This window comes from Mycteria americana, chromosome Z, assembly GCF_035582795.1.
Source record: "Mycteria americana isolate JAX WOST 10 ecotype Jacksonville Zoo and Gardens chromosome Z, USCA_MyAme_1.0, whole genome shotgun sequence".
NCBI lineage: Eukaryota > Metazoa > Chordata > Aves > Ciconiiformes > Ciconiidae > Mycteria > Mycteria americana.
The window spans coordinates 2,287,337-2,305,752 of record NC_134396.1 but is presented as its reverse complement, the minus strand read 5'-3'; the positions used below and the strand labels follow the sequence as shown (position 1 = coordinate 2,305,752).

General features: G+C 53.3%; 5 protein-coding genes across 17 annotated transcripts in view; 1 reads left to right on the top strand and 4 right to left on the bottom strand.

Annotated features, from left to right (window-relative positions):
* Nucleotides 1-18,416, bottom strand: part of UBE2R2 (ubiquitin conjugating enzyme E2 R2) — a 262,560-nt gene that overhangs the window by 180,407 nt on the left and 63,737 nt on the right. The window lies entirely within an intron of this gene.
* Nucleotides 1-18,416, top strand: part of UBAP2 (ubiquitin associated protein 2) — a 236,801-nt gene that overhangs the window by 212,962 nt on the left and 5,423 nt on the right. For 9 of the 13 annotated variants that reach the window (XM_075526563.1, XM_075526562.1, XM_075526571.1 and 6 more), the window contains 3 exons: nt 15,864-15,942; nt 16,844-16,906; nt 17,414-17,628. In XM_075526563.1, the coding sequence (XP_075382678.1) occupies nt 15,864-15,942; nt 16,844-16,906; nt 17,414-17,628 (357 nt within the window). The remainder of the gene's footprint in view (nt 1-15,863; nt 15,943-16,843; nt 16,907-17,413; nt 17,629-18,416) is intronic. The other 4 variants (XM_075526570.1, XM_075526573.1, XM_075526569.1 and 1 more) reach the window with 1 other exon arrangement.
* On the bottom strand, nt 1,933-2,511 carry LOC142421588 (interferon-like). Its single transcript, XM_075526375.1, has one exon. It carries the CDS (start codon nt 2,509-2,511, stop codon nt 1,933-1,935), a length of 579 nt encoding a protein of 192 aa, XP_075382490.1.
* Nucleotides 4,915-5,493, bottom strand: LOC142421587 (interferon-like). The gene has a single exon (XM_075526374.1). It carries the CDS (start codon nt 5,491-5,493, stop codon nt 4,915-4,917), a length of 579 nt encoding a protein of 192 aa, XP_075382489.1.
* On the bottom strand, nt 11,969-12,712 carry LOC142421595 (interferon-like). The gene has a single exon (XM_075526385.1). The coding sequence runs from the start codon at nt 12,710-12,712 to the stop codon at nt 11,969-11,971; it is 744 nt and encodes a 247-aa protein (XP_075382500.1).

Here is an 18,416-nt window from a genome sequence, read left to right as displayed (position 1 = left end):
CGCTTGCGGCTCGCCGTTGTTTTCATGCGAGCTGGTCTTGTCTTTTCTTTTCGTGTTGGGAAGGGTTGTGGAGTGATGTCACTTGTCAGAGGCTGGGGAGTCCCCTCCTGGAGCGAGGGCCTGGGGGTGTCGGTGGCTTGCGAGGAGGTGGCTCTGGGTGTAGGCGCTTGAGCACCGGACGTGTTCCCGGCTGGAGCTGCCCCAGCTCCTCCCGTGCGCGAAGCTGATGGGAACGGGGAGGAAAGGCTTGAGGAAAAAGGCAGAGGAAGAAGGGAAGAGTCTTGCTGCTGCTCCTGCTGCCTGCGTTGGGTCCCTGGCTGTGGTGCCATGCGCGCGCCCCTGTCCGTCGCAGGGGTCTTGTTGCGTTTTCTCTGCCTGCTTGCGTGAGGTGGCTGGAGAGCAAAGAGGGAAAGGTCGCGCGTAAGGGAAGGGTGTTGCGTTTGGGGTGGCCTGAGCCCCTAGAGGAGGGCTGTCCAGGAGTCCTCTGGAGGGGGAGCTGAGCCAGCTGATCTAGCTGTAGAGCTGTGGCGGGAGGAGGAGGTGGAGGTTGCACGCCCCCGTGTTTTCTCAAAGCTTTTGGAGCAGGGGAAAGGTGTGTGTGGTGGCGGGTGCGGAGGTCTGGGAGCCGTGGCGTTGTCGGGCAACGTTGTGTTGGTGGGCGCTGTGCTTGGGGTGCTGGCACGTGCACGATGATTTGGCGTCCCTAGGTGCCGTCGCTGCGGGAGGTGGGCTGCTGTTGGAGGTCCGTGGCTGGACCTTGTCCGCGTTGCGGTAGAGTGGTTTGTGGTGCTGCTGCGAAAGGTGTTTTGAAGCAGCGCGACGGGAGAGTTGTCGTGAGAAGTGCCTGAAGGGGCAAGAGTAGCGGAACTCGGCCTAACGAAAGCGATCTCTGCCGTGCCTGTCCTTCGTAGAATCGTCGAATGGTTTGGGTTGGGAGGGGCCTTTGAAGGCGGCCTAGTCCAAGGCCCCAGCAGTGAGCAGGGACACCTTTGAGGAGATGGGGTCGCTCAGAGCCCCGTCCAGCCTGCCCTTGAATGTTTCCAGGGATGGGGCATCTACCAGCTCTCTGGGCAACCTGTTGCGGTGTTTCACCACCCTCATGGTAAACAACGTCTTCCCTATATTGAGTCTGAATCTGCCCTCTTTTAGTTTAAAACCGCTAGCCCTCGTCCTGTCGCTGCAGGCCCTGTTAAAAAGTCTGTCCCCGTCTTCCTTCTCGGCCCCCTTTTAAGTGCTGGGAGGCCGCAAGAAGGTCTCCCCGCAGCCTTGTCTTCTGCAGGCTGAGCAACGCCGACTCTCTCAGCCTTTCCTCGTAGGAGAGGCGTTCCAAGCCGCCCCTGATGGCTTTTGTGGCCCTCCTCGGGAGCCGCTCCGAGAGGTCCGTGTCGTCCTCGTCCTGAGGGCTCGTCGGTCGGCCTAAAGCGGGATGGAAGGTGTGAAATGCTGAGGAGGCGAGGGCCGAAGAGGTGATTGTGATGACGATGGCTAAACCCTGGCAGAGGTTTTGCGGAGAGGTTGAGGAAAGTGCCTCCTTGGGGAGGTGCCCAAGAGAAGAGCGGGCAGAGGCTCCGCAGAGCCCTGTTTGGAGCAGGGCTTGGAGTAGGTGTTGCGTGGCGGTGGCTTCCCCCCACCCCAAAGGCGCGTTCCTGTGCTCCTGAGACAAGAGGCGCTGGCAAGCTTTTTGCAAGAGGTCTTTATTTTCTGTCGAGTAATAAATAGGTGAATAAATAGATAAAACCCGTTGTCAGAATAAATAGAATAAGTCGTATAAATAGAGGAGCAGTCGGTGGAGGCCGAGGGTGCGGGGCCGTTCTTGCAGCGGCTCTTGCCGTGGGTCAGGGGAGGCGGGAGAGCAGCGGTGGGGGTGGGGCGGCGGCCCAGAAGCGGTGGTGGGGGTGCGCGGGGCCGAGGGGGTCGGTCGGGGTCGTTGGGCTAGTTGCGCATGGCGCGGGTGAGGTTGTGGAGGTGTTGGAAGCAGACGCGAGCTTCGAGGCGGACGTGGTCCCAGGCGCAGGCGCTGTGGTTGTGGGTGTGGAGGAAGTCCTGGATGTGCCTGAAGTATTTGTTGATGCTGAGCAGCAGGTTGCGGGGCCCGTGGCCTTGCAAGAGCGTGCCGTTGGCTGGCAGGCATCGCTGGAGCTGCTGGACGTGGTGCTGGAGGCTGTTGAGGAGGTGGTGGCGTGCCTGGGCGTCCCAGTGTGGGGGCGTGCTGGGGCTGCTGAGGGTGGCGAAGAGGTGCTGGAGGATGCGTAGGGCGGTGGCAGCGGCTTGCTGCGGGTGGTTGGTGTGGAGGAGGGTGTCGGGGAAGGGGAAGGGCGCGTGCTGGTGGTGGCAGGGCTGTGGCGGGCTGGGAGCCATGGCCTGGAGGAGCTGGAGGCTGTCCCAGGGGAAGGTGGCGTCGCGGGGACGCAGGTGGTGGCAGGCGAGGGTGGTGGCGAGAGCCGTCAGGAGGAGCAGGAGCGCCGGGGCGCCGTGCCGCAGGCGGGGCTGTGGGGATGCGGGCGCAGGCATGGTGGGGCTGTGGGTGGTGCTGGGCAGGAGCCTGGTCAGGCTGGGTGGTGGTGCGGATGGGCGCTGTGCTTGGGGTGCTGCCGGGCGGCCGGCTTTATGTGGTGCCACGGCTTTCCCTTCCTCGCTTTCCGATTGCTGCGAGTTTCCGGCTGTGGTTTTCAGTTCTGGCTGGTGGCTGTGGTGGTCTTGGGGAAGTGCGTTGTTGGGGTGGCCGTGCGTGTGGAGGGCGGTGGCGGTGCTTTGCTGGTGGTGTGTTGGGGGGAGGTTGGCTGTAGCGGTTGAGTGGGGGATGCGAAAGCGCTGGGGCAGAGAGCCCTTGGGGGCAGCTGTGGCGGGGAGGTGCGTTAGGGTTTCCCGGTTGCCTGCAGGGCGAGCTGCGGTGCCTCTTTTCTGCAGCTGAAGTTTCCCTTCCTGCCCAAGTGTCTTTTCCGTGTGTAATGCCCTGGTGTTGGTTGTGGTCGGTTTTCCTTTCGCTTGCGGCTCGCCGTTGTTTTCATGCGAGCTGGTCTTGTCTTTTCTTTTCGTGTTGGGAAGGGTTGTGGAGTGATGTCACTTGTCAGAGGCTGGGGAGTCCCCTCCTGGAGCGAGGGCCTGGGGGTGTCGGTGGCTTGCGAGGAGGTGGCTCTGGGTGTAGGCGCTTGAGCACCGGACGTGTTCCCGGCTGGAGCTGCCCCAGCTCCTCCCGTGCGCGAAGCTGATGGGAACGGGGAGGAAAGGCTTGAGGAAAAAGGCAGAGGAAGAAGGGAAGAGTCTTGCTGCTGCTCCTGCTGCCTGCGTTGGGTCCCTGGCTGTGGTGCCATGCGCGCGCCCCTGTCCGTCGCAGGGGTCTTGTTGCGTTTTCTCTGCCTGCTTGCGTGAGGTGGCTGGAGAGCAAAGAGGGAAAGGTCGCGCGTAAGGGAAGGGTGTTGCGTTTGGGGTGGCCTGAGCCCCTAGAGGAGGGCTGTCCAGGAGTCCTCTGGAGGGGGAGCTGAGCCAGCTGATCTAGCTGTAGAGCTGTGGCGGGAGGAGGAGGTGGAGGTTGCACGCCCCCGTGTTTTCTCAAAGCTTTTGGAGCAGGGGAAAGGTGTGTGTGGTGGCGGGTGCGGCGGTCTGGGAGCCGTGGCGTTGTCGGGCAACGTTGTGTTGGTGGGCGCTGTGCTTGGGGTGCTGGCACGTGCACGATGATTTGGCGTCCCTAGGTGCCGTCGCTGCGGGAGGTGGGCTGCTGTTGGAGGTCCGTGGCTGGACCTTGTCCGCGTTGCGGTAGAGTGGTTTGTGGTGCTGCTGCGAAAGGTGTTTTGAAGCAGCGCGACGGGAGAGTTGTCGTGAGAAGTGCCTGAAGGGGCAAGAGTAGCGGAACTCGGCCTAACGAAAGCGATCTCTGCCGTGCCTGTCCTTCGTAGAATCGTCGAATGGTTTGGGTTGGGAGGGGCCTTTGAAGGCGGCCTAGTCCAAGGCCCCAGCAGTGAGCAGGGACACCTTTGAGGAGATGGGGTCGCTCAGAGCCCCGTCCAGCCTGCCCTTGAATGTTTCCAGGGATGGGGCATCTACCAGCTCTCTGGGCAACCTGTTGCGGTGTTTCACCACCCTCATGGTAAACAACGTCTTCCCTATATTGAGTCTGAATCTGCCCTCTTTTAGTTTAAAACCGCTAGCCCTCGTCCTGTCGCTGCAGGCCCTGTTAAAAAGTCTGTCCCCGTCTTCCTTCTCGGCCCCCTTTTAAGTGCTGGGAGGCCGCAAGAAGGTCTCCCCGCAGCCTTGTCTTCTGCAGGCTGAGCAACGCCGACTCTCTCAGCCTTTCCTCGTAGGAGAGGCGTTCCAAGCCGCCCCTGATGGCTTTTGTGGCCCTCCTCGGGAGCCGCTCCGAGAGGTCCGTGTCGTCCTCGTCCTGAGGGCTCGTCGGTCGGCCTAAAGCGGGATGGAAGGTGTGAAATGCTGAGGAGGCGAGGGCCGAAGAGGTGATTGTGATGACGATGGCTAAACCCTGGCAGAGGTTTTGCGGAGAGGTTGAGGAAAGTGCCTCCTTGGGGAGGTGCCCAAGAGAAGAGCGGGCAGAGGCTCCGCAGAGCCCTGTTTGGAGCAGGGCTTGGAGTAGGTGTTGCGTGGCGGTGGCTTCCCCCCACCCCAAAGGCGCGTTCCTGTGCTCCTGAGACAAGAGGCGCTGGCAAGCTTTTTGCAAGAGGTCTTTATTTTCTGTCGAGTAATAAATAGGTGAATAAATAGATAAAACCCGTTGTCAGAATAAATAGAATAAGTCGTATAAATAGAGGAGCAGTCGGTGGAGGCCGAGGGTGCGGGGCCGTTCTTGCAGCGGCTCTTGCCGTGGGTCAGGGGAGGCGGGAGAGCAGCGGTGGGGGTGGGGCGGCGGCCCAGAAGCGGTGGTGGGGGTGCGCGGGGCCGAGGGGGTCGGTCGGGGTCGTTGGGCTAGTTGCGCATGGCGCGGGTGAGGTTGTGGAGGTGTTGGAAGCAGACGCGAGCTTCGAGGCGGACGTGGTCCCAGGCGCAGGCGCTGTGGTTGTGGGTGTGGAGGAAGTCCTGGATGTGCCTGAAGTATTTGTTGATGCTGAGCAGCAGGTTGCGGGGCCCGTGGCCTTGCGAGAGCGTGCCGTTGGCTGGCAGGCATCGCTGGAGCTGCTGGACGTGGTGCTGGAGGCTGTTGAGGAGGTGGTGGCGTGCCTGGGCGTCCCAGTGTGGGGGCGTGCTGGGGCTGCTGAGGGTGGCGAAGAGGTGCTGGAGGATGCGTAGGGCGGTGGCAGCGGCTTGCTGCGGGTGGTTGGTGTGGAGGAGGGTGTCGGGGAAGGGGAAGGGCGCGTGCTGGTGGTGGCAGGGCTGTGGCGGGCTGGGAGCCATGGCCTGGAGGAGCTGGAGGCTGTCCCAGGGGAAGGTGGCGTCGCGGGGACGCAGGTGGTGGCAGGCGAGGGTGGTGGCGAGAGCCGTCAGGAGGAGCAGGAGCGCCGGGGCGCCGTGCCGCAGGCGGGGCTGTGGGGATGCGGGCGCAGGCATGGTGGGGCTGTGGGTGGTGCTGGGCAGGAGCCTGGTCAGGCTGGGTGGTGGTGCGGATGGGCGCTGTGCTTGGGGTGCTGCCGGGCGGCCGGCTTTATGTGGTGCCACGGCTTTCCCTTCCTCGCTTTCCGATTGCTGCGAGTTTCCGGCTGTGGTTTTCAGTTCTGGCTGGTGGCTGTGGTGGTCTTGGGGAAGTGCGTTGTTGGGGTGGCCGTGCGTGTGGAGGGCGGTGGCGGTGCTTTGCTGGTGGTGTGTTGGGGGGAGGTTGGCTGTAGCGGTTGAGTGGGGGATGCGAAAGCGCTGGGGCAGAGAGCCCTTGGGGGCAGCTGTGGCGGGGAGGTGCGTTAGGGTTTCCCGGTTGCCTGCAGGGCGAGCTGCGGTGCCTCTTTTCTGCAGCTGAAGTTTCCCTTCCTGCCCAAGTGTCTTTTCCGTGTGTAATGCCCTGGTGTTGGTTGTGGTCGGTTTTCCTTTCGCTTGCGGCTCGCCGTTGTTTTCATGCGAGCTGGTCTTGTCTTTTCTTTTCGTGTTGGGAAGGGTTGTGGAGTGATGTCACTTGTCAGAGGCTGGGGAGTCCCCTCCTGGAGCGAGGGCCTGGGGGTGTCGGTGGCTTGCGAGGAGGTGGCTCTGGGTGTAGGCGCTTGAGCACCGGACGTGTTCCCGGCTGGAGCTGCCCCAGCTCCTCCCGTGCGCGAAGCTGATGGGAACGGGGAGGAAAGGCTTGAGGAAAAAGGCAGAGGAAGAAGGGAAGAGTCTTGCTGCTGCTCCTGCTGCCTGCGTTGGGTCCCTGGCTGTGGTGCCATGCGCGCGCCCCTGTCCGTCGCAGGGGTCTTGTTGCGTTTTCTCTGCCTGCTTGCGTGAGGTGGCTGGAGAGCAAAGAGGGAAAGGTCGCGCGTAAGGGAAGGGTGTTGCGTTTGGGGTGGCCTGAGCCCCTAGAGGAGGGCTGTCCAGGAGTCCTCTGGAGGGGGAGCTGAGCCAGCTGATCTAGCTGTAGAGCTGTGGCGGGAGGAGGAGGTGGAGGTTGCACGCCCCCGTGTTTTCTCAAAGCTTTTGGAGCAGGGGAAAGGTGTGTGTGGTGGCGGGTGCGGCGGTCTGGGAGCCGTGGCGTTGTCGGGCAACGTTGTGTTGGTGGGCGCTGTGCTTGGGGTGCTGGCACGTGCACGATGATTTGGCGTCCCTAGGTGCCGTCGCTGCGGGAGGTGGGCTGCTGTTGGAGGTCCGTGGCTGGACCTTGTCCGCGTTGCGGTAGAGTGGTTTGTGGTGCTGCTGCGAAAGGTGTTTTGAAGCAGCGCGACGGGAGAGTTGTCGTGAGAAGTGCCTGAAGGGGCAAGAGTAGCGGAACTCGGCCTAACGAAAGCGATCTCTGCCGTGCCTGTCCTTCGTAGAATCGTCGAATGGTTTGGGTTGGGAGGGGCCTTTGAAGGCGGCCTAGTCCAAGGCCCCAGCAGTGAGCAGGGACACCTTTGAGGAGATGGGGTCGCTCAGAGCCCCGTCCAGCCTGCCCTTGAATGTTTCCAGGGATGGGGCATCTACCAGCTCTCTGGGCAACCTGTTGTGGTGTTTCACCACCCTCATGGTAAACAACGTCTTCCCTATATTGAGTCTGAATCTGCCCTCTTTTAGTTTAAAACCGCTAGCCCTCGTCCTGTCGCTGCAGGCCCTGTTAAAAAGTCTGTCCCCGTCTTCCTTCTCGGCCCCCTTTTAAGTGCTGGGAGGCCGCAAGAAGGTCTCCCCGCAGCCTTGTCTTCTGCAGGCTGAGCAACGCCGACTCTCTCAGCCTTTCCTCGTAGGAGAGGCGTTCCAAGCCGCCCCTGATGGCTTTTGTGGCCCTCCTCGGGAGCCGCTCCGAGAGGTCCGTGTCGTCCTCGTCCTGAGGGCTCGTCGGTCGGCCTAAAGCGGGATGGAAGGTGTGAAATGCTGAGGAGGCGAGGGCCGAAGAGGTGATTGTGATGACGATGGCTAAACCCTGGCAGAGGTTTTGCGGAGAGGTTGAGGAAAGTGCCTCCTTGGGGAGGTGCCCAAGAGAAGAGCGGGCAGAGGCTCCGCAGAGCCCTGTTTGGAGCAGGGCTTGGAGTAGGTGTTGCGTGGCGGTGGCTTCCCCCCACCCCAAAGGCGCGTTCCTGTGCTCCTGAGACAAGAGGCGCTGGCAAGCTTTTTGCTTTATGTGGAAGTGCATTTTTGAAGTGGCCTGGCGTGTGAAGGGTGGTGGCAGTGCTTTGGTAGTGGTGTGTTGGTGGATGTGGTTTTAGGGGTACGTTGGCTGAACGGGTTGTATGGGATTTGCGAAATCACAGGAGTAGTGACACATGGGGTAGTTGTCCTAATGATGATGTCTTTTTGTGGTTTCTCCTTTCGTTCTCAGGCTAGGTCCCATGCATCTTGTGTTTCACTGAATTTCCTTTTCTGCCCAAGTCTCTTTGTCTTATGTAACGTTCCAGTATTGTTTGTGGTTTTGTACTTTCGGTGTGTTTGTTGTCTGTATTTTTGTATGAATACATAATTTCTTTTTAACCTTTTGGGAGATTTGGAAAATTATGTATTTTTCAGGAATCTCAGTAGGTCTTTAAGTACAGATGTCCTTTGAGGAGGTAGGTATGGGTCTAAGCACTTGACCACTGAATGTTTATTGTTGAAATTTCTACAGTCTCTTTGCTTCCCTTTGCTTGATTTGAAGCTTATCGTTATAGGCGATAAAAAGTTTTTTCTAAGCTGTTGCTTATTGAACAATGAAGGAGATGCAGTCAGAAATATATATTTACATAGACTGTATTTTGTTATTTTTGCCAGTTGAGGAGTTTTTTGTGACCATTGTCTCATTTTGCTGCGCGCATGAAAAGGTTCTCTACAAATAATTTCATTTTTCCCATGTCCAGTGGTTGCCTCGTGAAATGCGTGTGTCCTATGTTATGCCCTCATAGTACTGGAACTTCTTAGTTTCTCTTTTTTTTTTCTTTCTTTTTTTTTTTTAATCACTGTTTGTGCATCATTTCTTTCCATTTTTTAAATTCTTTTTCAATGGCCTATTTTGCTCTGGAGGTCCCGAGTGCAGTCTGGTGCTGAGGGTAGGTTGTGTCATAGGAGGTTGCTGATGGCCTTATCCAGTGATGCTTTTGGATATATCTCTAGGAATGGACACCCCATAATCTGCCTGATCTCTTTTGGTGTTGTATCACCTTCATAGTAAAGATAATAATGTATTTATTCTTTCATGTTTGAATTCTCTGTGTTCCAGTTTGTGTCATTATCTCTCCTCCTCTGTTTTTATGTCTGAGTAGGGTTTGCTTTCTTCAGCCATCTCAGAGAAGACAGATCCAATGAGGTCCCCCCTGTCTGTTGTCACAGGGTATTTCTGGTTAGAAGGAACCTCAGGAGGACTGTAGTACAGCCTGAAAGCTGCATCTTGAGGGAGTCCTGCTGTGTACTTGAATATATTTGGTCCTACTTGTTTTCCAGTCCTAAGCATTCTATGATTCTGTGAAGGGACCTTTACATGTCATCTAGTCCAATCCCCCTGCAAGAGCAGGGACATCTTTAACTGATGTAGTGAAAGGTTGCTTAGAGCCCCATCCAGCCTGACCTTGAATGTTTCCAGGTATGGGGCCTCCTCTACCTCTCTGGGCAACCTGTTCCAGTGCCTCACCACCCTCGTTGTAAAAAATTTCTTTCGTAAATCCAGTCTAAATCTGCCCTCCCTTAGTTTAAAACCATTGTTCCTTGCGCTGTCACATCAGGCGTCGCTAAAAAGTCTGTCCCCATCTTTCCTATAGGCCCCCTTTAAGTACTGGAAGGCTGCTATAAGGTCTCCCCAGAGCCTTCTCTTCTCCAGGCTGAACAGCCCCAACTCTCTCAGCCTGTCCTCGTAGGAGAGGTGCTCCAGCCCTCGGATCATTTTCGTGGCCCTCCTCTGGACCCAATCCAACAGCTCCATGTCCTTCTTGTGCTGAGGGCTCCAGAGCTGGACACAGTACTCCAGGTGGGGTCTCACCAGAGCAGAGTAGAGGGGCAGAATCACCTCCCTTGACCTGCTGGCCATGCTTCTTTTGATGCAGCCCAGGATACCGTTGGCCTTCTGGGCTGTGAGCACACATTGTTGGCTCATGTCCAGCTTTTTGTCCATCAGTTCCCCCAAGTCCTTTTCCACAGGGCTGCTCTCGATCACACCATCCCCCAGCCTGTATTGAAACCAAGGATTGCCCCGACCCAGGTGTAGGGCCCTGCACTTGGCCTTGTTGAACCTCATGAGGTTCACACAGGCCCACTTCTCCAGCTTGTCCAGGTCTCTCTGGATGACATCCCGTCCTTCTGGCATGTCAACTGCACCACTCAGCTTGGTGTCATCTGCAAACTTGCTGAGGGTGCACTTGATCTCGCTTTCAATGTCATTGATGAAAATATTGAACAGCACAGGTCCCAGTACAGACCCCTGAGGGACACCACTTGTCACTGATCTCCATCTGGACATTGAGCCGTTGACTGCTACCCTCTGGATGTGACCATCCAACCAATTCCTTATCCACTGAACAGTCCACCCATCAAATCCATATCTCTCCAGTTTAGAGAGAAGGATGTTGTGGGGGACCATGTCAAAGGCGTTACAGAAGTCCAGATAGATGACATCCATTGCTTTTCCCTTGTCCACTGATGTGGTAGCTCCTTCTTAGAAAGCCACTAGGTTGGTCAGGAAGGACTTGCCCTTGGTGAAGCCATGTTGGTTGTCTCAAATTACCTTCCTGTCTTCCATGTGCTCTAGCATAGCTTCTAGGAGGATCTGTTCCATGATTTTCCCAGGCACAGAGGTGAGGCTTACAGGTCAGTAGTTCCCAGGGTCATCCTTTCTACCCTTTTTAAAAAGGAGCACAATGTTTCCCTTCTTCCAGTCACCAAGGACTTCACCTGACTGCCATGACTTTTCAAATATCATGGAGAGTGGCTGGCAGCTACATCAGCCAATTCCCTCAGGACTCTGGGATGCATCTCATCAGGTCCCATAGACTTATCTATGTTCAGGTTCCTCAGGTGGTCACGAACCTGATCTTCTCTTACAGTGGGAGGGGCTTTACCCCCCTGGTCCCCAACATGTTGTCCATTGACTCGGGAGGGGTGAGGAGAGCGGTTGCCAGAGAAGACTGAAGCAAAAACGTTGTTGAGTACCTCAGCCTTCTCCTCTCCAGTTTTCTCGCTCTCCAGCTGCATGGGGAGTGCCCATTTATGTTTGCACAGAGCAGTATCCTTGCAGTGATGCGGTGGTGGAGGTGGTGTGACTGAACATGGCAAACAACCTCTTTGTCCCATGCGGGAGGAGGCCAGAGCTGCTGAACTTTTGTGTTGTCTTGCTTGGGCTTACCTGGTGAGGGCAAAGCACCGGGGGCAGATATTTTTGGGGTGGTGGTTGGAGGGCAAAGGAGCAGCTGGTGCTGGTGGCGCATGGGCAGTTTCCTTCATGGGGAATGCTGTGCTGGTCTGTGCTGGTTGGTTTGGACCATGTTGGGTAGTGGTGTTTGGGGGATGTATCTTTTTGTTTGCTAAGGATGTGTTGGGGTGAAGAAGGTGTAGTGTCATGTAGTGAGGCAGGTCTCCATGGCCGCTGGTGTGTGAGCACAGGCAGGAGCATCCTGGGCCAGTTCTGGTGGCTGTAGGAGAGCAATGGGCAGTCCTGGGCATCTCCTGTGTTTTTTGTGGCTTTTTGGTGTTTCTTGGGTGTGGTTGGTACCACTGGGGTGCTGTTCCTTGTCCAAATCTCTGCAAGCCTTGGTGGGTCCCCTCCTTGCTTCTTTGAGATGGACCTTGTCCATCCCACCCTGCTTGGTCCAAATCAGCGCTGTGGCATTGCTGAATGGTTGTTTGTGATGGGATGGTGGTTTGGAGGTGGCTTTCATGTGTTGGCAGTGGGAGAGGGTTGGGAAGGGAGAGGGTGGGTGGTGGGAGAGGAGGAGCGTGCAGGGCAGGCATCACGTCGTCTGGGCAAGTGTGTGCTTTGAGGGTCCGGCATCAGTGGGAGATGCCTGTAGCCTTGAAGGACCATGGTGGGTCCCTGAGAGTGGCCTGCAGAGACGCTGTCTTTGCCTGTCAGGTATATGCATGATGACCACGTAATTTCTTTTTTCTTCTTTTTTGTTTTTGCAAAAAGTCTTTATTTCCAACAAGTGAATAAATAAATAAATATATCCAACAAGTGAATAAGTAAATAAATATATAAATCAATGGCCAGATAAATAAATAAATAGAGTTCTGTGATAAATAGTTGTTGGTGTGAGAGTCCCGCAGTGTCCATGGGGACCTTCCCCTCAATCAGAGGAGGTCCCAGTCCAGACGGGCTAAATAATTCTGTGGGTAATAAATAAAACCCCTCTCCCCATTGCCTCATAGCTGTCCATGAGGGTGCAGCACAGCAATTTCCTCTTCCTTCCTTTCCAGCGAAGGTGTGGCCACGGTGCGGGTGTGTGGGCTGTGCCGTGGCCTGGCATCAGGCTTGCTGCGGTTATGCCCATTTCCCTGTCAGCGCAGGCTCCTGGCTGGAAGAGGTGTGAGCAGTGCTGAGCAATCCCAGCCCAGGCTGCTGCTGCCTCTGCTCGATCTGTGGCCGCTGGTGTTGGCTGTGGATAGGAGCTTGGCGCAGGTGGGTTTGGGGGAGGGCAGGAGCGTCTCGGCTCTTCATTCGCCGTAGGAGTGTGTCCACGCGTTGGAAGCAGATGCGAGCTTCGAGGCGGACGTGGTCCCAGGCGCAGGCGCTGTGGTTGTGGGTGTGGAGGAAGTCCTGGATGCGCCTGAAGTATTTGTTGATGCTGAGCAGCAGGTTGCGGGGCCCTTGCCTTTTGAAGAGTGTCCTGTCAGTTGGCAGGCATTGCTCCAGGTCGTGTTTGTAATGCTGGAGGCTGTTGAGGAGGTCATGCTGTGCCTGGGCGTCCCAGTGTGGGGGCGTGCTGGGGCTGCTGAGGGTGGCGAAGAGGTGCTGGAGGATGCGTAGGGCGGTGGCAGCGGCTTGCTGCGGGTGGTTGGTGTGGAGGAGGGTGTCGGGGAAGGGGAAGGGCACGTGCTGGTGGTGGCAGGGCTGTGGCGGGCTGGGAGCCATGGCCTGGAGGAGCTGGAGGCTGTCCCAGGGGAAGGTGGCGTCGCGGGGACGCAGGTGGTGGCAGGCGAGGGTGGTGGCGAGAGCCGTCAGGAGGAGCAGGAGCGCCGGGGCGCCGTGCCGCAGGCGGGGCTGTGGGGATGCGGGCGCAGCCATGGTGGGGCTGTGGGTGGTGCTGGGCAGGAGCCTGGTCAGGCTGGGTGGTGGTGCGGATGGGCACTGTGCTTGGGGTGCTGCCGGGCGGCCGGCTTTATGCGGTGCCACGGCTTTCCTTTCATCATCATCATGTAGACAGAATTTCCCTGTTCCCATTTTCAGTTTTGCTTTCTGTTTTCTTTCTCCTGAGGGCTTTCGTTGTGGTTGTCAAAGTGTGAGCAGAAGGTGGCCCTGCCCTAGGGAAGGGGAGCTGGTTCTTTCCTAGGGCTGCTGTCGGGGTGCAGGGGGGGCCCATCTCTGTGCTGTTGCTGTTCAGCGGGGGGGTGTGAAAGCGTGGTGGCAGAGGCTTTTGGGGCAGCTGTGCTGAGGATGCATTTCAGGGTTTTCTTTTTGTCTTTTTTGTGAGTTGTCTTTCTTGGTTCTTATTTTTAAGTTTCTCTGCCTACCAACATCTATTTTTCTTATGTTATGCTCTGATATTATTTGTATATATGAGTTAATGCATGTTTTTCTCTATTTCGTATTGACAAATATTTTTAGTTCGTCAGTCTTTTTTTTTTTTTTTTCCTTTTCCTTTCTCTATAGCATCTGCAGCTTTGCTGGTGGAAGAGTTTTTCTTCTCTCTGCAAATACCTTCCAGAATATTTTTGGCATCATCTGTCATTCCCCCTGCCTCCGAGTTATTGTCCTCAGTGTCTTGATATTTAGAATTAAATGCATAAATGTCACAAAGGATTTTTCATCAACTATTCATGCGATGATTATGATTTCTAGATTTTGGTTTTTTTATTGTGTTTTGAACTTGTTGTAGAAATTAGGCAACATTAGGTGTTAGGGAGGCAGGAGCGGGTGGGAATATTTGTCTTTGTTGTGCCAGTCCACTTACATCTAGAAAGTGAAAGTGGGCAGAGTCCCAAGTGCAAGTCATCACTGCTTCCTGGGAAGCTTCCAGCAGCAAGAGGTACAGTGGCTGCCAATACAGCGAGAATGGGGGTTTCTCCTGAGGTCTGGGAGGGGGTTCTTTTTTAATTTAACTCAATTAATTAATGTGTATGTCGATGCTGTGAATTCTCACTGTGGGTTTTTTTGTTATTTTGGGTGGGGGGGGTTGTCTGTGTGTGTGTGTGTTACCCTGGAATATGCTCTTTTCTGTTAGTCTGTTGCAGTCTGCCTGTGCAGCAAAGATCTCACAACAGCCTTCGCTTCTGTGTGTGGCACCTAGCGAGCTGCTTGGCGGAGCTTAAATCTATTACGTCAGATCACTTACCATTTTTCGGTCCTTTTCTGTCTCACTTTTTGAGTGTATTCCTGATATTTCAGTTTTGACTATAGGCACCTTCTGCTGCATGCCTTCTGTAGGTGAGGAAATACTCGTGTTGTCTGAAGAGCAGAGTATCTCTTGTGATGTTTTCCTATGGGTGGCATGAAGTGCAAAGATAACCAGCTTGCACTCATATTTTCTAATGATTTTTTTGTTTTGAATTTGTGTATGTAGAGGTGTGTGGGACAGGGATATGCAGCACTGATGTGGTTTTCCCCCAGTTGAGAGGCAGTGGGAATAATTGCAATCCTTAGACCATGTTCTCATGCGTATTTGGTTATATTTTGTCTGGTTTATATAGGGGAAGATGCTAGTGTGTCAGTTCAAGTTCACAGCCACTGAATCCTGTTCAGATCTCTTCTCCAAATCTGCTTTTTGTGGCATTTTCCTCAGAAGGAGATGGGAGCGCTGCTTTTGAATAACCTGCTAAGACTTTTAATGTGAATTTGGTTGTGTTTTGTTAAGTGATTCATGCAAAAGTTGGAATTACCTGGGAAGGAAAGGATGATGAAATATGGCACCGTTTCAAGTTACAGAAAGTACCTGCAATACTAAATCTTTGCCGGATTATTTCATGTTCAGTGATGGAGGATTGGGTGTAGGAAACGGGGGGTGATACACAGAAATGCAGCAAGGTGGAAGGTGCTGTCAACTCTGAGAAAGCATGTGAGGTACTGGGGAATTTGCATAGTGAGGTATGAATAAAGAGCATGTTTTTCCAGTGTTGGAGAATGTGTGGAAATGGATACGTTAGTGGTTAAAGCATTAACTCTTGATGGGTTGGAGGTGGTGAGGAGTAAACCATGAGAATTAGGAGGAAAAACCCTTAGTAGAGTACCAGCCCTGCATATGGAGTTCACCCAGAGATGGAAAGGCAAGCTTTTCTCTTTTTCTCCCAAACTGAAGAAAAATACTGGTTTGGTTTTGCTGGCATGTCCTGTCATCTCGGAGTGCAAGCCTTCTAGGGTGAGGACTGTCTTACCTTCCTGTAGAGGACCTAGAAGAATGATTTAAGGCAGTGGTCTCTACCTTTTTTGATCACACACCTCATCAGTAAAAAATCTGTGAGCACTGGCCCCCAATACATTTTTATTTTGAAATTATATACATATACTACTGTAGTAATATGTATGTTATAAAACATACCAAAAAAAAATTTTAAAAGGATGAGAGAAAGGTTAAACAAACACTGTTTTTAAATTTTTAAAATTTTATTTATTAATAGTACCAAAAACATTTTCTTCATGCACCGCAATGGATTGTCTTGCGCACCCCACTTTGGAGACTACTGATCTGAGGTCTCCTGTAACGTAGTTTAAGCAAATTTTCCAGTTGTCAGTAGTAACTCTTTTTCTCTCTTTTTTTTTAATGTTTGTGCTGTTTTCCTAGCTGATGTTTACACTTTTAGAAAAGAGGGCATGGTACAAGGGTAAACCTTTAGACTACATCCACACTGTGATTACGGTCCTGGCCTGACCCCAAGTCTTTGATCCCCCATGGTCTGTTGCTCTTCCAGGTGCAGTCTCACTGGAAGGTGACAGCTCAGAGCTGAGGGTTGGGAGCAGAAAACATTTAGTCGTTGCCTTTAACTTGCCATTAAGAAATGAAGTATTTGTATATAATATTAAAAACATCTATAAAGTGGGTTTATTTTGAGGTTGAGGGTCCAGGTAAATCTTCAGTTCTGCTGTAAGCGATAAGGTCAGCTTCTGCCCAAACTTCATTTAGTTCTTTTTAAATTTTCTTATGCGTATAAATACGGGGTTCATAAAAGCTGTCCAGCTCTGTTATGGTTTCAACTATTAATAAACAACGTTGTCTCTTTCCAAGGATTACTACGGAATTACATTCCCTGCTCCTGCAACCTTGACAGGCAGAGATGGGAGCCTTGCTAACAACCCGTACTCAGGTCAGTGCTATTTAAAGATGAGTATGGTAAGTGACATCCGCTAGTTTCTAAATGCAGGTCAGCCTGCTGTTGCTGAAAGAGCAATTGTTTTTCCCTTCTGTAAACAGTTAAACCCATCAGTCCAAACTAGTCAAACAAAAGTGAGCATCTCCCTCTCAACCCTTGACATTGATGTTTCTTCATGGTTTTGGTCAGTAATTCATATGTGATGACTTCTGGGACTAAGTTGGATAGCCTTTGAGAATAAGTGCAAAATTGTTATGAATGTAAATGGCAGTGTCATCTAGTGCCCTTCCCGAGCACATACAGGTGCTTGAGAAATATTCCATAGCTTCATCATTATTCTGAAAATTCAACTGGCTTGCTTTCCTTTTTTCGCACTGGAATAGACTCCCCTCAGCAGCTCCCCATACTTTGTTACTGCTATTTTAGCACTTGTATGTTCCCAGCGGGAGCTGCATCTAGCAGGCTCAACCTCCCCAAAGTTAATGGACTTCATTACCAATAGTATGTGGTCTAAGAAGCCCTTCCTCGTTCCTGCTCTTCCTCTTCAGTTATCATTGTGCAAAGATGACATGAATGCCATCCAGGATTTTCACCAGTGGTTTTCATCCACTGCCATCTGATTACAGCTTAAAACTGTAGCCATAGGTGTTATAATTCCTATAATGATGGTATTATGTGTTGTCGTACTTCTTGGTAACCAACAAAAAGGAATACTGGTTGGGAATGAGGTAGATGTGATTGATGTATGTCACCTCCCTAAAAAACACGTGAACGTGCTGCTCTGTAGGCTGCCAGAAAATGCAAGTGTTCGGGAGTTTTCTGCTTCGTAATCACTTCTCTCAGGAGGCTGCTTTTGGGTTAATAACCAAATTTCCCTTCCTACTTCTTCAATAAGGTGGCCCGCGATGCAAGCCTTGCTTTCCTGGCCTTCAGCTACTGTCTCCAGAACTTTGGTGGTGTGAGGAACCGGACATCTAACTAGTCGTGCTTGACAAATAAACAGACATTGACAAAAATATGCCCATCACCGCCTGTAAATCCTAACTTGCTCTCAGCCCATGAAGCTTAGCTAATCAGTTTAACCTCCAGGAGAGTCACACTTTTAACACAACAACCATTTGCTCTTTGGCTATTTACCATACTTCTGCTTTTAGCGTGTTTTATTGCAATGATCTGATAGTAATGAATCTGCTCAGACCGTGTGAGATAGGTAAGTATTGGTATCTCCATTTTATCAATGGATTAGCCATGGCACAGAGTTCTTGTGCCACGAACAGGCAATGTCCCTGTGGCCATCAGGAACAGAGACAGGGAGAGCACTTCCCATGAACAACTGCAGGCTTTCAAGTGTAGGATGTGCTCTCTTCTGTAGTTGTCTACTTGTATTCAGAGGATTTGAATCCTTTGAGTCCTCCACTTTTGGAATAGCTTTGATAGCTTTTCTGATCAGTTCTTTCTTTCGCAGGTGACGTAACAAAATTTGGCCGTGGGGATTCTGCCTCCCCTGCTCCTGCTACCACGCTCGCCCAGCCGCAGCAGAACCAGACGCAGACCCACCATACAACGCAGCAGCCCTTCCTCAACCCGACCCTGCCCCCAGGGTACAGCTACACTGGGTTACCTTATTACGCTGGTGTGCCCGGCGTACCCAGTGCATTCCAGTATGGGCCAACCATGTTTGTAAGTGTGACAGCCTGAACTGTAACCCTCCCTTCGTGTCTCTGTGGTTTTGCTCTCTCCAGCCCAAACCTTCTGCATCTTGGAATCATACAGTGGTTTGGGTTGGAAGGGACCTTCAAAGATCATCTAGTTCAACCCTCCTGCCATGGGCAGAGAAACCTTCCACTAGATCAGGTTGCTCAAAGCCCTGTCCAACCTGACCTTCAACACTTCCAATGATGGGGAACCCACAACTTCTCTGGGCAACCTGTTTCAGTGTTTCATCACCCTCGTCGTAAAAAATTTCTTCCTTATGTCCCATCTAAACCTGCCCTCTTTCAGTTTAAAACTGTTGCCCTTTGTCCTGTCACTACAAGCCCTACTAAGAAGTCTGTCCCCATCTTTCTTATAAGCCCCCTGTAAGTATTGAAAGGCCGCAATAAGGTCTCCCTGGAGCCTTCTCTTCTGCAGGCTGAACAACCCCAACTCTCTCAGCCTTTCCTTATAAGAGAGGCATTCCAAGCCTCTGATCATTTTTGTGGCCCTCCTCTGGACCTGCTCCAACAGGTCCATGTCTTTCTCATACTGGGGACCCCAGAGGTGGATCCAGTGCTCAGGTAGGGTCTCATGAGAGCAGAGTAGAGTAATCTTCCCCAGTCTGAAAGGGCTCTCCAGAAACTTGCAAGCGTGAGAAAATAGCTGCAGTCCCTTCCCCAAGAAAACAGGAAATTCATAAGGCCATAACTTGTGGACTCCTGCGCAGGTTACTGTAAATAGCAGACAGCTGCAGCTCATGGACTCAGTGTTCC